At 43.8% G+C, this 20,295-nt stretch overlaps 2 protein-coding genes across 2 annotated transcripts in view; both read right to left on the bottom strand.

Annotated features, from left to right (window-relative positions):
• Sec24CD (COPII coat complex component secretory 24CD) overlaps positions 1-577 on the bottom strand; it is a 52,786-nt gene extending 52,209 nt beyond the window's left edge. Inside the window, exon 1 of the mRNA XM_089581576.1 lies at positions 418-577. The gene's annotated coding sequence lies outside the window, so the exon portion shown is untranslated. The remainder of the gene's footprint in view (positions 1-417) is intronic.
• A 1,092-nt stretch (positions 578-1,669) lies between these two features.
• Positions 1,670-19,722, bottom strand: LOC149352415 (uncharacterized). The gene is made up of 4 exons (XM_089581574.1): positions 19,577-19,722; positions 16,514-16,955; positions 12,577-12,686; positions 1,670-1,799 (listed from the first exon to the last, which is right to left on the bottom strand). The coding sequence occupies exons 2-4, from the start codon at positions 16,900-16,902 to the stop codon at positions 1,744-1,746; spliced, it is 555 nt and encodes a 184-aa protein (XP_089437700.1). The 5' UTR covers positions 16,903-16,955; positions 19,577-19,722; the 3' UTR covers positions 1,670-1,743.
• Positions 19,723-20,295: the final 573 nt, after the last annotated feature.

Raw genomic sequence — 20,295 nt, 5'->3', positions numbered from 1 at the left:
CGCACAAACACTGCGCACGTAGGCGCCTAAAGTGCTTTCGGAGCATCAGATAAAATAAAGCGAGAAGACCTACTTCCGACAGACTCAAAACGTGATAGACCAGGAAAAACGTACTCGATGCTACAAGCAGGCACGTCACCTGCTGCACAAGTTACACGTAATCAAGAGTTGACGGAGATCCAGCAGAACACACAAACCCCAGCAATGGCTTTGCGTACAACTCCAATTTCCCACTTTATACCAGCTGAAGAACAAGCTCACAAGCTCCAGACGGGAAATCAGCTGGAATGCCTCCGAGCCGAAGTCGCACTTACAGCACGCAGAATGCGCCCAACCGGTGGCGCTTATCATTTGCGGGATGGCTGGTGATCTTATGAGCTAATAGTAAACAAGAGGAGAAGAATAATGCCAACTCACTTGGTAAATCAGACGGACAGCTTTGTTCTTTACTACTTTAAACCACAGTCAATTACTGATATTTTCGCCGCTTCTGCGAGCAGAATCCTCGCAGCAGCGACATGCCACGTAAAAGCGCTAGAATATACGCATGCGCGAGACGCTGGCGCCGTCTCGCAAGTGCACGCTGTTGAAACGACGCAACTTTAGCAAAATATTACAATACAAAGAAATTTATCATATAAAACGCTAAAGTAAACTTTATAAATGTTCTGAGTAAGAGAATGCAAGTAACAAACACTTGCACACTACAATATGACGTCACAATACACGTCGCGTAGTTAATGTTCGGCTAGGGGAGGTATCGCTAGGGGCCGCCCTACCCTACCAAGGCGACCATGGCAACCAATATCTTTCTCTATGAGGGTACTGTAGCCAGGGTGTGGAGAAGTGCGCAGGGCTGCGGCTTGCGTTGTCGGCGGTAACTGACCTCATTACCTTCTGCTTTCAGTGGTCATACCGATATAATGTGCTCGCCGAAAGTAAAACCGTTATGCTTCCGGAGTTGTCTTTGTAGTTTGCATATGGCGGTAGTGTGCGCGATTAACCGTAGCAGTCGCGCCCGTATAATTTTGTTTCTACACCTCGGTCATACATTTAAAGAGCACTTCGTTCAGCTGTGAGTGTTGCGTTATATCAGCAGATGACTCAGATTGTAAACATAAACTGAGGCAGGTGGTGGGAGGTTACATTTGACGGATGTGCGAAGGTCGACATAGGGAGTGCCTCCGGTTTCACTGCAGAATTGCCCCACTGCGAGACGTCATACATAAATGGCGTTACGCGCCGTTTCAGGGCGTACCTTTCGTTTTTCGAAATATGGTTTCTTATCTGACATACAACACGCACTTCCATAAACTCGAGATATAATTCATTTAAACTACTGTAATCAGCAGCTCAGTTGCTTAATATTAACCGGTCTCTGCATCGTGATACGACAAGCGGGCAACGTAAACGCAGTTAAAAAAAAAAAAAGCCACTGCTGCTGAATTTACTAGCCCCATTCGTTTCGGTGCCCCTGCTCACTTATATAGGCTGCCTCTCCTCCGTCCGCCCCCCCCCCTCCCCCCCCCCCTCCCCAAGTCCATACCTACCACTTCCATCGGTTTTCTTTGTAGAAATGGAGATTCTTCACACAGAAAACAAAAAATATCTCATGTGCAGAAGTTGCCAGTAGGCTGCACAGCCTTATGGCTCCAACAAAAGCCCAGTGTCAATATGCCGCAATATTTTATTGAAAATTAATACACACGACAGACGCACCTCATCAGTGAAATCTTCAAGTTGCTACTTTTTGGTTCGCCTGACTGCTTTCTTCCTCTGTAGTCCAAGGAAGGCTGTAGCTGTTGGAGAAATTAATGCAGGCTTATATCAGTTATGGGTGGCAAGCATAAAATGTCTGCATATGGTGGCCTCACACTTTGTGCAATCAGTGACCCATTAAAATAACCACAAAAAGAGCCACCACTATGATCACAACAATGAAGTTTGAAGCAAAAACTCGACTGCAGCAGCGGACTAGTGACTGGAGCATCTGACACGTATGTGGAAGGGGCGGGGTTCGATTCCCACTGCCGCTGGTTAGCCGTGGATTAGCTGGTTTCCCTACGGGTGTAAGATTTACCACGGCCTGGTGCTCAATGTCTCTGAGGTGAAATGCTTGGAAAAAAAATAGGTCTTTGGCCCCATCTAGTGTAAACCAAAAACACAGCCATGTCACACCCTAGCCAAGGTGACCTTCAGCCAATAATAATAAAAGAAAAACATGGCAATAAGTTAGAATGAAAATCTCGTGCACCCTGTAATACTTTGGTCAAAGACAAGGCGGGACCTTTTGCAATCACTTTTCCCGTGAGAAACTGAGTACCTAGCTGGGCTACGCTGGTGCCCATTTGAAGAACAACCAGTGGGTTCCTTGCACGACTGGCATTTGACCTCATACCTCTAGCCTTGATTGCAACAAATGCTACGCAACAACTGTTATGCCTGTTGCCAGTCACACCTTATTTAGACTGTGATGTCCTGTTTTCCGGTGACAGTCAAAAAACCAAGATTGCAGACATGAACTTAATGCATTCAAGCTGAATTTTAATTCCATGATTAGTCTTCCCTGCTTGAAATACCAATTCCAATGCTGCACATTTGTAATGTTTACTGTGTCCTTTTTGCACACCTTTACATGAAACACTTCCCATTTATAAACAAACAGCAATCTAGAAAAATAAAAAGACCACTGATAACACTCTCCTGTCTCTATGATACAGTGATTGGGAGCACTTTATCATATGATAAATTTTTATGCTCATGCTGGCCTTCAGATTTGACGGTATTTAAAAATGCGAGAAACAAAATGAATTGCTAAAAAAGAAATATGACACTGCATTACAACAAAGCAAATAAATGGTGTGATACAGAAAAAGCGGCTCTCAAAAACTCGAGACTTGCTCACAAAAGGGCTTGCTAATCACTTCCACAATTAATCTGTAGATATTGTGGCATGAATCTTCAGTGGCAGGCTCTAAAGTGTTATCATCAGACAGTTTTCCTGTAGTCATATCGATAACTCAAGCTCAAAAGGGACCAAAAGTTTGAATCAAAGGGAGCCTGATTGGGCTTCCCTTAGAGGAGTGGAGACACCAAATTTTTCCAAGTGTGTTTTTGCTCTGGAATGATGCATATGATGCTAGTAAATATTGATCATTACATGCAGTTTGTCAGCGCTCAATAAATAATTTGTAATTTTTTTCCTCTGTAGGTTGTTTTTGTTACATGAGGTATACAAAAACTGCAATATAGTTGCTGCTTTGTCATTTTAATTCATTCAAACTCTTGCACTAAACTGCTTCAGAAGCTGGAATGGTAGCGAGTGAACAAAAAGCTATTATATTACAGTTCCTGTATGCCTCATGTGATCTGGTGCACACTTGTGATGTTGCAACTGTCTCTCAAGTGCCGAAACCGAAACTGTATGGAAGATTAAATTCAGTTACAAGTTATGAGCATAGGCGAACTTCATGTGATGATTCCTGTTTACTAATGTCTTGCGCATTATTCGAAAGCAAAAATATATTATGAAAATTTTGGTGTCCCTACCCCTTTAGTATGTGTCATGTTGATGAGAACAAAGCGTCAGTCTGAGTAAACGGGAAATTGGGGGTAAGTGAGTTCGAATTAACAAGATTCCACTGCAGTACCTTTTTGTTTGAGCCAAGAGATGAATTTAAAATCAGTAATGCCCACAAATCTAAAAAAATACTCAGTGCTTTCAAATTAAACCAGTGCAGTATGCACAGTATAGTGGCCCTCATTTTCAATCTGATCCAATCCTTTAGTCAGGAGTGCTTCCCCATGACATGAACAGAAGTAGGTGTTAGAATTTCAAAAGCAGTGGCAGGAATGAGGTTCCATATTACAAGCAAAAATCCATTATTCCTGCCTTCTACAAGAATTAGAAAAAATAATCTGCCTGTCTTTCACAACCCTGATACGAGCAGCATTACAATTTATTTTCAGTTTAGATGCAGGGGAGAAGTTCAATGGAATCAGTGTTAAGAAAAGTTGGTGTTCGAAGACAATTTAAAAAATACATAATAAAGAAGTCTTAGAAACTTGCTCACTCTCAGCCTTTTCACTCACTGAAGCAGACAGATTTTTCATCTCAAATTTTTAATTTGGGGGCTCTACATGCACGACACCCGTGGCAAACCAGTCAGTCTGCTTCAAATGTATCTGTAAAATGTGTTATGTATGTAGTGCGTAGAACGTTCCAATATCCCTGTGGGCTGTGAAAGACTACGTGGTAGTGGGCTCTGGACGAATTTAGAATATCTGAGCCTGCTTGCTGAAAGGAAATTGGACAGTCTAGTTCCCAGTCTAGAGTCATTCGCAGTCTATACTCTCCGCTAGTTTCGAGGAAAGGAAAAGCACAGAAACTGGCCCACTTTGCTGATGGACACCTCAACTGCACACGAGGAAAAAAGAAAGCATGAACGCTGATTAAATACTCCAGTTGCCAGCCAGTGTTTGCGTTTGTCCTTTATTCGTTTGCATTTCTGTACTGCTGCATGCTCCACAGAAACCCAAACAAGTAAAAGGACAAACGTGAATGCTCGCTGGCAACTGTTCAGTCAGCATTCGTTTTTTTTTTAACCTCAATGCGCTGATGAGGTGCCCACGAACAAAGTGAGCCAGTTACTCTGCCTTTCCTTTCCTCAAAACCAACAGACAGTCTAGACTGGAAACTAGACTGCCCAATCTGCTTCATGCAAGCGGATCCTGGGATCACGCAGAACATGGGCACTTTAGCATTTCACGCTTATCGAAACGCACCCTTCGCAGCATGGATTCAATCCCACGACCTTGGGACACAGCAGCCAAATGACAGCCACTGAGCCACCATGGTAGGTGTAATTACAAAAGACAGCAACATGTTTACATATATAACAAACACTCATTTTTATGGGTGTGTACAGTTCCTTACTGTTTGACATCTAAATTAATGATATTGTATGAACTATTTACAAATTTACGACACATGCAGACGACACCACCATGTTTTTCTCTCAAGTTCAGATCTCCATGGCTTTAATGTAGCGATAATGTTGGAAAGCCAATGATTTAGCCAAATGAAAATTTTATGTTATGCAAACAACATAAAAGCAGCTGTTTTTTGAGTCAAAATTAAATCCTATAGCTTACCATGAAGTCTTCAACATGCCAGCAAGGATATTCAGGTTGTTAACAGAAAATTCTTATAGTCTCCATTTCTTTACATCTAAGCTGAAATCACCACGTCATGAATACAAGGGGTGTTCAATAAGCTTTGCTTCCTTGGCTGTAACTTTTGAGCTGATGGAATTAAAAGGTGTTACATCCAAATGAGTTTAGAATGTCTTCTTTCCCAGGAGCACATCACATTCTGACACAGTCTGCTGCAGCATGTACCTCTGCCATCGATGCACTAGTCTATACATGCCATCTTAAAAGAATTTAGGGTAGCTTTTGATGACATCGATCGCTGTCAAGGGTCTGACAGAATCCTGTCTGGCGAGGGGGGAGCATAGCAGTTTAAAAAATAAAACACGCACTCGGCAAAGAGTGAAGAATGACATTTTAAACCAGTGACGTTTCAGGACCCACACTAGTCTCTTGTTCACAATGAACATGGATGGTATAGGGCCGCATTTTGTGTGTACAACAAAGCAGCAAGTGGGTGTCAATATCAGAGAGATTGTCCTTCGTCCTGTTAACTACTCTCTTGGTTGTCTCTGTAGAAAAAGGTTCCAAAAGCAAATGTGATAAAGATTCCTCACTGTCCAAGATAGTAGCGCCATTCCAATTACAGCCATGCCCCGTCACTTCAGCACATACTGCCAGAGCATTGATAGATGTGTGGCCTTTAGTGACGTCATTCTTGAGTTGGTTTATTCTTTTGAAATTGCCCAACTTGCCAACGCATGATGCAACAGTCCTTGCAAGGGATCTTGTACACAACTCCAGGGTAATGTGGCCATCTTAAAATCTTTATAAAACAAAGCTGTTGCTTTAGTTTGCTGGATGGTAGGTGTGCAATGTGCATGTCATACTAGGTATCAGGTGAAAATTCGTGACCGAGCCTCGCTTGTATTACAGGCATATGGAATACTTGCGCGCTTATGCTTTTTGACATATCGATTTTGCTGGTTGTAGAGAGCGGTGCCCTAGGTCTTGCAGTACTTGTCACGGGTACTTGTTGCTCAAGAGGTCATTGCACAGTTGTTTTTAAGCTTTGAAGAGTGCAGGCTGGGGCTGGAACACAGATGAGCTGCTTGATTGAAAAGAGAGGGCACCACGAACCATTTATGACCGACAGGTAAGTAGCAGTGAAAACCAGGTAGTTGCCCGTGTGTGTGAAGAACAAGAATGCCAAGCAAAGTAATCCTTCTAGCAACAACTTCTTTCATCGTAAACTGAACTGTGAGCTGAAATGAGTTAAGGTGGTCCAGAAACAGTCTGGCGTCCTTGCAGAAAATACGCTAGAGCAGTCGCCAATATACCATAGAAACAGCTTCAGACGAGTATGGAGTGATTCCAGGGCCACACTTTCAATGGATCCAAGTGCAAGGTTGGCACAGACGAAGGACACCAATGTATCTATAGCCATGTCAAAAACCTGCTTGTAGTAACTGCTGCTGAACAAAAAATATGTATTCTGAATACAGAAGCTCAGCAGATGACAGAGAATTGTTTCAAATGCTGCTGGTCTGTTTTGCAGCATTCAAAAGCGAACTCAGCTGGAATGCATGTGAATATAAATTTCACATTGAACGCGACCATGATGCATTCCTTGTCAATCACAACATCCCTGAGCTTTCCTACAAAATCAGCTGTGTCTTTCAAGTACATAGGCATTTGTCCAATAAAAGGTTGAAGCACCTCATGCAGATAGACAAATCATACAGGGAAGAATGCATGAAATCCACAAATGGCCCAGGTGGTCTGTCCACTTTGTGTAACTTACGCAAGCTGTATATTAGGGGTTCTCAATCGTTTAGCCTCATGGAACCCCAACAGCTTTCACAAGGTGCTGAGGAACCCCATGTATCTTGGCTTGCATCCCTTTCTACCTGACATGCATACAGACATTTGGCATGTCAAGAAATACCCAAATTTATAATGACCGGCTGTACAGTGAAACAGTCTGCAATGAGCAATTACAGTGTGATTAGTCCAAAAATAAAGTGGGTACATGAAAGGAGGGGAGGGGGGGGTTTAGGCATGCAGGATTTAGGTGCTAGGGGGAACACCGGTGTTCTGTGGAACCCAGGTTGACAACCCCCTGATGGAACCATTATAGCATGAAAGCCAGTAGTAAAGGTACTTGTTTGCCAGAAGAACAAAAACACATCTGTTAGGAGCCTTTGAAGTTCCACTTCTATTTTCCTTACGGGGTCTTGGGTCTGCTTGGTACAGATCACTTCATCTTGCAGCAGGAGGGACATCTCAGAGACGTACCCAATATGGCCTATGATCACAGTAACATTTCCTTTGTAGGCTGGAAGGATCACATTCTTTTCACTGCTCTAGAGTCCTTTTAAAAGGTGTGCTTCTCGGAAAATTCAGCGCATTTTTGAAAAAAAAAAAAAACAGCACCACATGGACGCAATCTCGCCAGCGCGCGTCGTAGAGTAGGGGAGAAGGAAACCCTGGAGAGAGCCTAGCCTTGTGTGTGTTGTGGCCCTCTCCACCATTGTTCGCCGGTGCGACGCCAAGGAATTACGTCAGCAGATGTCGCCGATCTTTCCAGAATGTTGGAGTAGTTTCTACTCAATGCTGACGGAGAGGGCGTAGCCTTGAGTGTGCTAAGTGATGCCCTCTCCCTCTTCACTCGCGAGCCAGCGGCAGCGCCACATAAGAAAGATCTCGAAGCATCTTGAAGCCAGCCTTCGCGCCTGACCAATGGGGACGCGTGCCCGGTGCGAGAGGGAGAAGGAAACAGCACAGTTGATACTGTGTGTATGTGCGCACCTGCCTTGGCATGAAGAACAAACAGGCGTGGAGCATGTCTATATATGAAGGGCGTTGACTGCTGCCTGTCAGCTCGAGCTGCCGTTTAAGCTTCAGTGAAGCGTGCCCGCTCGACTCTTGGGACAACACCACTCGCCCAGCCATGGGCCAAAGAGGCAGTGCGCGCCAGCCTGCGGGATGGCCTTGTCGTGAACCTCTGGTTGTCGGACTGTTGCAGTGCCCGATGAACAAATTGTGTTTTGTTTGTTCGCCTTTCTCTTGTGTTAGTGCCCTTTAGGTACAATAATTCATTTGTATTGTAATCTTTCTCGTGCGTAACTTTGCACAAGTTGCATTGTTTTGTTATTCACTTTGTATGTGCTCGTACGAGTGATTGTGAAATCCTCTGCATCGTCTCTTTGCTGTATAAAGTTTGTTTTGTTTGTGAATCTTTGGCTTCAACCCATTCTCTGGCTTGCGACCAGTGAAAGCTGGGCACCAAACGACCACCCCCCTTGTCACTTGGTAGCTGTTCTCTGGCTGAGCTTGCCACGCTGAGTCGAGGGCATCTCTTTTGTGACCGAGACAGCTACCACCACATGCTCTAAGGTGTCTGGGAATGCACGCTAAAGTGCATGAAGAGGTGACAGTGACACATGATGTGCCCAAGGTATGACAGGAGGACCTACTAATTAGGTGCATTATTTTCCAGTTTTTAATCTGCTCCCCTCAGTTTGTACTTCATATTTGTTGTGGAAGGCCAAAAAGAAAATGCTGTACTCTCACTTCACAGCTTTCCAATGCGTGATTATGGGTTCTCTGCTACGTGTAGAAGTGTATGTTTGGCTGAGGTGTTCACGACAATGCAGACATAGTGATTGAGCAAGTTTATGTATTGTCTGCAGAAGGTGTTTTACAGCCTCTTTAAAAAGAAAGTTGAAGACTACTATCGGGAACCACAACAGTGTAACTTGCAGTAAAAGTTAGTGCTTTTTTTCCTGAGGGCTTCTTTCGAAGAATGAAAGAAGGCACATAAAGCTCCCAAAGAGCACAACAGTACAGATGCTACATGGTGTGCTAACAGCTGCAGCCATACAGCTTATATGTGACTAGCCAACAGCCAAGAGGGGAGTGCTTCTAGGTGTGGGATGTTCAAGATGTGCAATGCTGCAGTGGAAATTTTGTACTCTGCTTTTCTTCTCAGGTTGGAGAACACCGCCATAAATAGAGGAAAATTACATTTTTGGTTGTTGCTTTTTGCCATACAATATTCTAAATGAAACTTTCCACATATCTTCGGCAACTGAAAAGTTAATTGCCTAGGTCAGTCTGAAGTAAAAAAAATATGCACCTGCTTGTTCTAGGTGACTCCCATACTGCAGCACCACAGCATGGCCCAGATTCTTTTTATAAATCCATAGCTCAAATTTGCATGAGGCGCCCTGTGTACCTTCATCTGAAATCTCATATTTAAAGATATTTGCACTCTAAGCAAATTTATGACCGAGCTGTGCAGTAAAAACTCCAGTTCACTGAAAAATCTTGTTCAGTAAAAACTCTGGTCAACATGTACACACACACATACACACACGCATGCCTGTCTAGAGCATTGAACGGCGCACCAAGGAGTATATTTGTGTCATTAACAAGTGGCCCAGGGCACTCGAAACCTGTCCTTATCATGCATGAACATTCCCATAGATCGTGTTTAACTCCTAATGACTTTAAATGCTGTATAGAGCCTGTCAAACAGTGGTGACTGTCATAAATGCACAACAGAGCATGGTGCTCAAGCGCTCTAAACAAGTGCATGGACGACTGTACAAATGGTTAGAATTTAGAATAACATTCCCTTATATTAATCCATTGCCTTTATTATTAATACTCCTCATGAGAAAAGTAAATGAGAACAGAAAACAGGCTCTAGAAAACCCCAATGTCTTAATACCAAAGTTTAGCTAGAAAAAATGTACCTGTTTCAAATTGTTTAGTGTACCGAAATCTTAAGCCTCAAAGAGGTGCTTTAACCAGCTGTAACGAGAGTAAGGCATGAACTGGTTAATATAAGAGAACATAAGAACCAAATCAATTTAATACCCACGACAAGCACACAAAAAGCCTGCAGCTCTTTCATGCTACTATCCACTACACAAGAAAGGCAAGAGTTGACTTTGCAAAACTGCGCACTTTGCAGCACCAGTAATGCAATGCCTTTCATAAACTGCAAAAGTAGCCTCCAGAGCTGCCTTTGGTCTGTCCTGGAGAATCTTCTTAGTATTACACTTGAGATGCCTGAGATTTCTCTGGCAACCTTTTGCTCTAATTCAGTCAGACTCAAGTGTGCAGTCCTTTCCACAAAAAGCTTATGGTACCTTCCCCACAGGCTGCATGGAGTGCCCTTTCCCTTCAAGGGCCTAGTCTGCTCATCATACTATGCATACATGAATGAACAGGCAGCTTTTAAGTCATGCAGAAGGTAACACACAGAAGCTATCACTGGCAAAAAATACTCAAAATTCTAAAAACTAACAAATATAAAAATTTTCTGCATGAAACACACACACACACACACACAAAAAAAACAACAAATATTCTGAAACTGCCACCTAGATTCCTGCACTTTTTCAATTCAGAATGTCTAACTTTGTCTTTTACTGCAAAAAAACTAACTGCGCAACCATTCGGCATTACACAACATCCTCAATCTCATGTAGAACTGGTGTAACACTTGATTCCTATCGTTAAATATCCCATCGTTCCTATCATTAAAACCATGCTCATGTCCATTAACCATCATCTAACTGCCAGACTGTAGCAACCGAATCATTCAAATATCTCGGTGTGCATATTTTGCATGACCTAACTTGAACATGACACGTTAACCACAATTAATTTTTCTAACCACGCTCTCAGTTATATATGCTGTAATCTTGCCCTAGCTCCTCCCCCAATTAAACGACTTGGTTTCCAAACGTTTGTGCGACCCAAACTCGAGTATGCTACCACTATTTTTGATCTGCATCATACTAACCTAATGCCCACAAGTCGGTCCAGAACCGTGCTACCGGATTTGTTCTGCTTATTCCTACAATTCAAGCATTTTGCATTAAAAGCTCAGCTAAACTTACGTGCCCTAGCTACTCACTGTGGGATAGCATATCCTTACCTTTTTCACAATTTTTTCCATTCTTAGCCCTCTGATAACTGGCACATTACAAGAGCCCATTGCATCACCTGCGCCAGCCACTCTAATACAGTGCAACCCTGACAAGCCCGTACCACTACCTTTCAGCAGTCATTTTCTTGTGCACAGCATGAGAATGGAAGGGCCTGCTCACAGAAGTTGCCACCATCATCCACCCACTAATGTTCAAGCGGGTCATAGAAAACCTTTAATCATACTTTTTTTTTACACAAAGATGCCCACCCCTCATTTAATGTTTCAGTTTGAGACCTTCGAGGATAAATAAAAAAAAATGTATATGAGCAAACGTGACAACTGTGGAAACAAGAGCAATAAGACACACAACCATGTGAGCACTGTCATTCCTATGAAACAAAGTTGGGAGAAAAAAAAAAGCCATCAGCAACAAGAAACAAATGTCACTTTTGTGCAAGCCACAAAATCATTCCAAAACTTTTGTGTCTGACAACTGCGACAAAAAAGCGACAATTTCACATCTGCACATGGTAGGGGGATAATTGTGAGGATGAATACACAATCAAACCACTACATAGCTGAACAATTTAGCATCTGAAGACTAGTGTTCAAAGGCCATCTTTCTCGCACATAAGTATTCATGATGTCCATGACACTTGTGACGGCTTTTGACCAGTTTTAAAGCAGCCATAACAGATTTACATGTTGAAATCAATATGCCCAATGCAGATAGAACATGACAGCAATCATTCTGGCAAACTATTACTGCTTTATGATGTACCATGAGAAGCTCAAAGATTACAATAAATGCTTACAGGCAGCCTACAACGGCATGGTACTCATCAACCTTGAACAGTGATGCCAGTGATGATGCAGAAATTACATTCTTTCTTCCATGATACTAAGACATGATCAGCAAAAGTGCTCCACAATGACAAAAGAAAACTGAACCGCTCAGAAACACCACTAAGAAGCTTCAAGGCAGTTGAAAATATCGGTGAACAGAGAATGCAAGGAACAATTGGAGCCATACAGAAATTTGATACAAAAAATATGAAATAAATCTGAAGACAATGTGCATCCACTATGTGGCACCTATGTGCTGACTCTAATACTTTTGAAAGCTTGCAGAGGCTGCTGGAGCGTGGTAATAATAAATGGAAAATACTGAATGGGACAGTAAGCAGGGATACAAAGCTGGATTGCACTCTATGCCAGCAAATCTGTTATTACTTTATTGTTAAAAAAAAAAATTGTTCCAGTGATGGCAAGCATAGTCATCACCATGTAATGGCATTGCAAGCGGGGCTGGTTGGAAGCAGTTCATGGTGAAATCTCATACAGCACAAAAAACAACTGACCATGGAAGAAACACTCACAAAGGTGATAGGTATGTGCTTCTTCTGTGGTCACTTTTTTTTCCTGCGGTACAAATTTTTTTCATCATGAAAGTGAACATGTTATGTTAGCCTCACCTGGCATTCTGTGAATCCGTCCTCCAAAGAGGCTCTCGTGACGAAACCGTCTTGCCTGTTCAGATACTGGAGCTGGCCGCTTTAGTTCCACAACTTGTAGGCACAGATTCCTGCATTTGTGTCAAGCCTGGTCAGCTACATCATTACTATACAAGTAGCCATAATGAACACTGATAAGAAATTCAAGCGTATTCAACAACAGCTTCAAAAATAATCTGTTCAATTTTTGCGAAAACAGGCAAACTACGAAAGATGTTTCACAGTGACCAAAGGTTCAGCACAACTCCAGCTGAACAGCAAACCTGACAGGAGAGAATAGCAATCGCAGCATGCCAGGATGAAATGGCAAAACATGCTACTAATATCACTCCCAATACAAACGTAGCTAGACAGGCCCCCGAGACCTACTTTACTATGCTGAAAACGAGAAATGTTCACACTGCCTGCTACACAACCTGTCCATCATGACAGCACTTGCACCAACTCCTTTACTTTACTCAAGTACTTTGCGTCACTTTGTTGCATATTCGTGGACAGCTTTTTTTTGGCAACGCAGCAGAGGCTAGGCAGGAAAGGGAAGAAGAAGGATTTTGTACCCCTGCTGTGCTGTTCATTATTCAGCTCCACAGATTCCCTCCTTTCACCTCCCTGCCTTCCTAGACAGAACAATGAAAAATCCACCACCACGGCGCGGGCACAAAAGGCCGTCTCTTTTCCTTTCCAGCCTAGCCTCCACTGCATTGCCAAAAAAAGTTGTCCGCAAGTACAGAACAGTGCCTAACTCTCAAACGCCTTCTTTTCACAATGTACCTCACTACATAAACAGACCATTAGCATATTTTACACAAAAAACAGCACAAAACATTTTCTCAAGCAATCCTAAATTTATCCACGTAACTTGTAACTATTGCTGCCACCTTTAGTCTTTTTATTGTCATCCCAACTGATACAGAGTGCACTACAGCACCCAGTTCCTGGTTTTGTCAGCCACCTGATTTGTCCAATTCCGCACTAGGGATTAGACACCAAGGAACATGCTCAACTCAGCACCTGCAAAAGCCACACATCAGATCATGGACAAAGTAATGTTTAAGGCAAGTCTGCAAGTATGCTGAAGCACAAATTTCATTTGCTTAGCCAAGCTTAGGAGGTAAATGTATAAGCCAAATATAGTCCAGTTAAGCTGTCCCAAAAAGAGTGATCTTTTACTAAATAATGAATGTAACAAAGAATTAGAATTAGGCTTACAACTAAGACATCAACAGTTTACTGGGTGTTTCACCTAAGATATTCTGCAATTTTTAAAAATAGGGTTCTTGAGTTAGAAGAGTGCTTTTTTCGTCACATTACGGTTAACAAATATTGAATATTTAATTTCTTGACTATCACTGTTAGTCTCATCATTCACTAAGCGGCGTGTAGTCCACCGTAAGTAATACCTACCACAGTTACCCTCGGCGCTGTGGCCCAACAAATCTTGGCTATTTTGATGAGTTACGCGCACTGGAGAGGTTTCTTCGCCTGCAAACTTTGCAAAAGTGCACATATTTTGGCGCGATGTAGACAAAATTTGTTGGGCCACAGCGCCGAGGGTAACTGCATTTTCTAAACTCTCAAAACTGATATGGATACTACTATAACTGAACTTCAACACCTGAACTTCAATAGCTGAACTTATAAGGAGCCATTGCAACATTTTTTTTTTTTTCACTGTCGATTATTCTGGTTTACAGGATTTCTTGTACATTCCAGACACCACTGCAAAAAGAATTAATGAAATCGGGGCATGCAAACAAAAGTTATTCCATTTATGAATTCAAAATAAAGAGATCACATGAAATCACGTTTCACTTGCCCATTATATTTGCCAAATGCCAAGACTAGGCACAACCAATCCGAACTGCACCTTGTACACATGCAGCTGAAGCTTGCACGCAATTGTTGTCATGCCAGAGCAGCCTACAGCTGTGCATTCTGACGGCACGGGTGGTCCGCATATATGCCACAGACAGGGCAGGAGCAACTAACGCAGCAGGAGGAATTCCCCGATGTTTCCTTGTAAACCCTTTGGCGTTGGTAGAATTGAAAAGCTTGCCCCCCTTCTCCCAAGACAGCAGCACCCGCCTCTACAACTGTTTGAAGCAAAATGAATAACGGTTGCCTCTAGCATTATACTTATTAGTTTTCATTCTCTTGTATCACTTTGTTTATTTTTTTTTTCCTTGCAAAAAACTTACAACACTCAAAAACAATACATTTTTCCTGATACTATCAGACCACCCTACCACTATTCCCACAATATTCACTCCAACACTGTGTGCCCCCCACACGTACACACAGTTACATACCAGAATTCATTTTTTGTGCGAACTTGCAGCGACTGGAATCACCTGCCTGAACGTATCACCACCATCAGTGACCTGTCAGGTTTAAAGTCTGCAATCGAAGCCCATCATTGAAGCCCATAATCAATCCCTTTTCACCTAGCACCTTTTGCCATGTTATGCCCACCCCTCATGTAATGTCCCGGCAAGGGACATTTGAGGTATGATAAATAAATTATAAATTTTGGATCCACTTCCTCAGTATAAAGCAATTTAAGTTCAAACTGGATGCATTCACTGTATTTTGGAGATGCAGCATGCAGAAAAAGGCCTAACTTTAGCAAATACCAGAACACTGTCCCACAACTATGCACTCATATATCATACACGGTCAGCATTCATCTAGAAAAAACATCCCATTCAAATGTATTGCCCCAACTCTGTTCTCTGGACTTCCACAAAAACTTGTTTCTCAACCAGGCCTGAGTTCTGCAGTAATCCAGTACAAGAGATTAAAACAAACATACTATGACACACCCTCAAAGAATGCGCACGTTACGGAAGCGCTCCTTAAAGAATGAAATCCTGCCAGTGGCAATCCACTAGTTCATAAGAGATTTTTTGTAAAACGAGAAATAATTTTTTTACATCAAAAACACACTTTATGAACACTTCTCATGGATTGTACAGAAAACTTGGGATGGTACACAGGTACCATTATAGTCAATGTAACCTCCAACAATTAAAAGCATGCTACTGGGTTAGATGGCAATATCAAGCAGCACTGTACTCCATTTGAAGTGCATGCTTTTTCTGACTTTCATTCCATTTTGCTGGCAGCATCATTTGCGGCACACCAATGTGCATGACTTTGTGCAAACCCAGGTTGTCGGGCAAACAGAAAACACAGCAAAGGCAGCAGATAAAAGTAAGGGGGTACTAAAAACACAAAAACAACATAATCCGCTCCACATCAGAGTGAACTGCAATGTTGATTGGTGCCTTCACCCAAATGGGGATCAAGCACTGACACACACTATACAGTACACTATAAGAGACACTGGGTTAACAGCAAGTTGGGCACTTTGCCAATGGGGGTCCTGAGGGGGCCCGGGCCCCACCCAGAAATCAAGTTTACCAACCTTCCCTCACTGCCCCACGAGACATTAAATTAACCCGAGCACCCTTCCTGAAAAAATATCCTGCCTATGTACCAGCAGCAGGTCACATCTTAATTCATTACAAAAAACTGCTACCCCCAACTGACAGCTTCAATGCGCCTGAGTGGAATACTGCACACTCTTAGAATTATTTATTTATTTATTTATTTATTTAAACATACTGCTACCCTCACATTTGAGGCCGTCACAGGAGAGGGACATCATATACACTAAAATAACACAGTTCAAGTATGTGTGAACACAAAGGCAATCGTAGTTCAGCAAGGCAATATGCATTATACAAATGCTAAATGAAAATGACAAAACAGGAGTAAGTCGCATATCTGACGACTTAGGCACGTGAAAGGAAAAAAAAAACAATCATAGTAACGAAAATGCTGACAAGTTTTAAAGTTAGGAAGCAAGAGATTTGACACTTCTGCTACTGCTCACCTTGAAGTCCATACTGCTGGTGCAGGCTTTTCAGATTTTCTCTTTCGCCTGCCTGCTCGCACCACTTTGTGAGCAACAGGCTCTTCAATTTGTGCAATCTGTGCCAACATGTCTCCAGACAGCCTTTCAGGCTGCCGCTCTGGTAAGCTGCCTTCTTCAGACATGCTTTCTTCCTGCTGCTCTGCTAGGTTATCTTCAACAAAAGGCACTGCCTTACTGGCAGCAGCCCCTTCACTTTGTGCGAGCTGTGCCAACACGTTTTGGAACAACCCTTCTGGCTGGTGCTTCACCGTGCTGCCTTCGCCTTCAGGTGAGCTTTCTGCCCGCCGCTTTCTCATGCTACGTGGAACGGCTCTAGCATCTTTGTCAGATGTTTTGGCCGATCCCATCTCACTTGCAAGTGCGTGGCAGTGAGGTCACTCGCTGGTCTCGTTGGAGTTTCCTACACAATATAAAATAATGCAGCAGATTGTGGGAAGGCACACATAACACAATGGACAGAAGTCAATTTTGTTTAACTTCTTCTCATTCTTTCACCTAGCAGAGCTGCCCTTCTGTATAATTTTACAACTATGCACTGGGTTCCAATTGCCACACTGAGCGATTTAATCATGCCATGCGGCCTACCAAACTGTTCACAGAACCCTACCCTGGGCAAGTGAAAAAAGTCCAGTGTGAACGCACAATGGATAAAACAGGCCCTGGCATGACAGCAGCTAGATTGCAGTTATGCGCTCAGTCTAAGAAATCCAATCCAATGTGAAAGAAAAGTAATTCAAATGCTACTTTACTTTGGTTTCTTATCCCTGACCTACACAATGCATCGCAGCAAACAATTCTGCTACCTGCTAATGTTGCCATGATATGTGACCAGCTCCTGAATAAATTATTCGTCAGTTAAATGTGGCCGGATCAAGGACAACCGCAGCGGTGGCCTAGTGGTTGTGCATCCGCCTCGCATGCGGGAGGTGCGGGGTTCGACCCCCGTGCCGCCGGGTACCCATCAGTGATACAATGGGTGCAAGCTACCCCTGGCCTAGTGCTCAGCTTATTCAGGGTGAAATACTTGGGAAATGGGTCTTTGACCCCACCTTGAGCAAACGAAAAAACCTTGTGCTATGGCACTCTTCAGCCACAGATGCCCTTGCACCATAAAAATTCATCATCATCATGAATCAAGGACAGGTAAGGTAGATATAACGCGTGTTGCGCAAATAAACACGCCATAGAATGCTTCTCCCAGTAAACGAGCGCATTGTTCGTGCTCAAATTAGCACAGAAATGGCATCTGGCCGGCACAATTGCTTCATGCTACATTTGTTTGGGTTAATTGCCTGAATCGCTGAAAAAAATTCAGGGGGGGCGCTTTGTTGACCTAAAGTGCGGTGAGGCGAAAGCCTTAAGCGCAGTGTTGCTGCTTGTGTCACTGGTGTGTGGTTAAGATGTTAAGCTACGCCTCTAAGAGTGGAATGCGACAGCGTCTTGCAACGCTGTCAGGGAGTCCACAGAACGCCATCGCCTGTTCGGCTCTGTGCCTTGCTCGTCGGTAAATTGGTTTTTGAGGAAAGGAAATGCATCTGTCTCGCATATCTCCGCGGACACCTAAACCTCGTCGTAAGGGAAGGGAGGAAGATGGGAGTGAACGAAGACACTGTATTCACTAGACGCACCCTTGTTCATTCCAAACCATCGAGCTAGCATGGCGGAGTGGGTAGCGTGCTCGTCTCGCACTCCGGAGACCCTGGTTCGATTCCCCAACTCGATCAATTTCCTACTCGGTTTTATTTATTTATTTAACTTGTAACATCACTATACCATCATGTATCCAACACAATACAACGCTACTTGCAAACAATGCGGCGAGATAGCCGGATATGACCACATTTTATGGAGCTGCAAAAAGGCGCCGCCACCGGCGGACCTACTACCAGTCCCTTCTCTAGAGCGGTGGGAGGCTATACTGGCCAGCTCAGACCCGTTGACGCAAGTCCGGGCCACTGAGTGGGCTCACAAGGTCGCCAAGAGCCATGGGCTCGAAGCCACCTAGTATAATGCCCACTAGGGCTCAGTGCTGACAATAAACGTTTTCCAATCAATCAATAATTGGTTGCATGGTTACTAGCCAAAGTACAAATGGGCCCGTTTGAAAATCGCGCACGGTGACGTCACAACCATTTCGACCAATTGAAAAGCGTGAAATTTATGTCGACAACTCCTGCTTACAACGATGAGGCATTAAAGGCTTCCGCCTTAAAAAAAAGTCGCATATTCGCTTCGTCTGCGGCGACGGCGAAGGAAATCACTCCGTTCTGTCAGCAATCACACCAGTGGCGCCATCTCGTTTGTTGGCTGTGAAGGGAGGGGGGTCGGGTTGTTTTGCAAATGTTTGAAGACGCTTTTTCAACGGCTTTATCGGTGATCAAAATAAACGTAATTTGGACAAAACTCTTATAAATTTCAATTCTTCGGCGAAGGAGAGTCTTCAAACATCCCGCAACCCCACTCCCGCCGAATCTCCACGGTCGACAAACGAGATGGCGTCACCGGTGCAATCGCTGACAGAACGACGCGATTTCCTTCGCCGTCACTGCAGACAATGCGAATATGACTTTTTTTGATCGATTCAGGCGAGTAACCCAAACAAATGTAGCATGAAACAATTCTGCCGACCAAATGTCACTTCTGTGCGAAATTTGAGCACGAACAACGCGCCCGTTTAGCTGGGAGAAGCATTGTACTGCGCGCGTTTATTTCTGCAATACGCGTTATATCAAAACAAAATGACCTCGCCACAGATGTTATGGTTCAGTTTTTAAGCGTAAAAACGGTAACTTTAAAGCTACCGGTCTAACTAACAAACCACGAACACGAGTACTGTCCGCAACCAACTGGCGAAACTAGGCAAGGTATCGTCCGCCAGATTATTTCGCCCGAGAAGAAAACTAACTTATTTAAGAAAAATAGCGTAAAAAACGAGGACGGAAAGAAAGGAAACAACAGGGACAGCGCTATTTAAGAAAAGTAAAGTAGCTTCGGCTTTAAGAAACAGCACAATGCACTTACCGTGTCCGTAATCGTACGTTTCACAAGCACGCGCGCGCGTAGCCGCGAGTAGGCCGCGTGCATGCCGCTGCAAACACGAGGGCCATGTGGCTGTGGCTGGCTGCCAGCTAGCTGCAGCGGTAGCCGAACATACCGAAACTGAAAGCCGTAATCACCATAACTGGGGTACAAATACCATAACGTTTTTACGGTACATACGGCACACACCGTGTCCGTATCGCATGTTTTACAAGCACGCGCGCGCGTGTAGACGCGTTCGCCCAGTTCGCCTCGTGCAAACGCGAGGGCCATGATGGCCATGTGGCTGTAGCAGGTTGACAGCTGGCTGCAGCGGTAGCCGAACACACGGAAGTGTCCGCGTTAGTAGTAGTAGTAGAAGAACTATTTTCCACCGATGTAGGAGCTAGGCCCCCTACTCCCCGCCCCTGGCACGCAGGCTCAAGGGGCGGGGGCCGGGGCTTCCGCGACTAAAGACAGGCGAAGTTGCAGTGTTTATTCGCGGCTTCCGTCGCCAGGCGGATGACTTGTTGCTGCTCGGCGGGGGACTCGCCTCGCAGCAAGGCCTCCCAGTCCTGACGCCTAGGGAGTCAGGACATTGCCAAATTATATGATCAAGAGTACCCCTATCTCCGCAGATTTTACACTTATCATCAGGTCTATCGTCTATTTGCGTGAGGAACAACCAGACTGGATTGGGGAAATTCCCAGCTTGCAGGCGT

The sequence above is a fragment of the Amblyomma mixtum genome, chromosome 3 (assembly GCF_055824585.1).
Source record: "Amblyomma mixtum isolate Tamu chromosome 3, ASM5582458v1, whole genome shotgun sequence".
NCBI lineage: Eukaryota > Metazoa > Arthropoda > Arachnida > Ixodida > Ixodidae > Amblyomma > Amblyomma mixtum.
This window is presented reverse-complemented; position numbering and strand designations above follow the sequence as displayed.

Coding starts and splice junctions, on each gene's coding strand:
- LOC149352415 (XM_089581574.1), bottom strand. CDS start 16,902: ATGGGATCGGCCAAAACATCTGACAAAGATGCTAGAGCCGTTCCACGT. Junction 12,687..16,513: donor CCAGCAGTATGGACTTCAAG/GTGAGCAGTAGC, acceptor ACACAAATGCAG/GAATCTGTGCCTACAAGTTG. Junction 1,800..12,576: donor ACGGATTCACAGAATGCCAG/GTGAGGCTAACA, acceptor TTTCTCCAACAG/CTACAGCCTTCCTTGGACTA.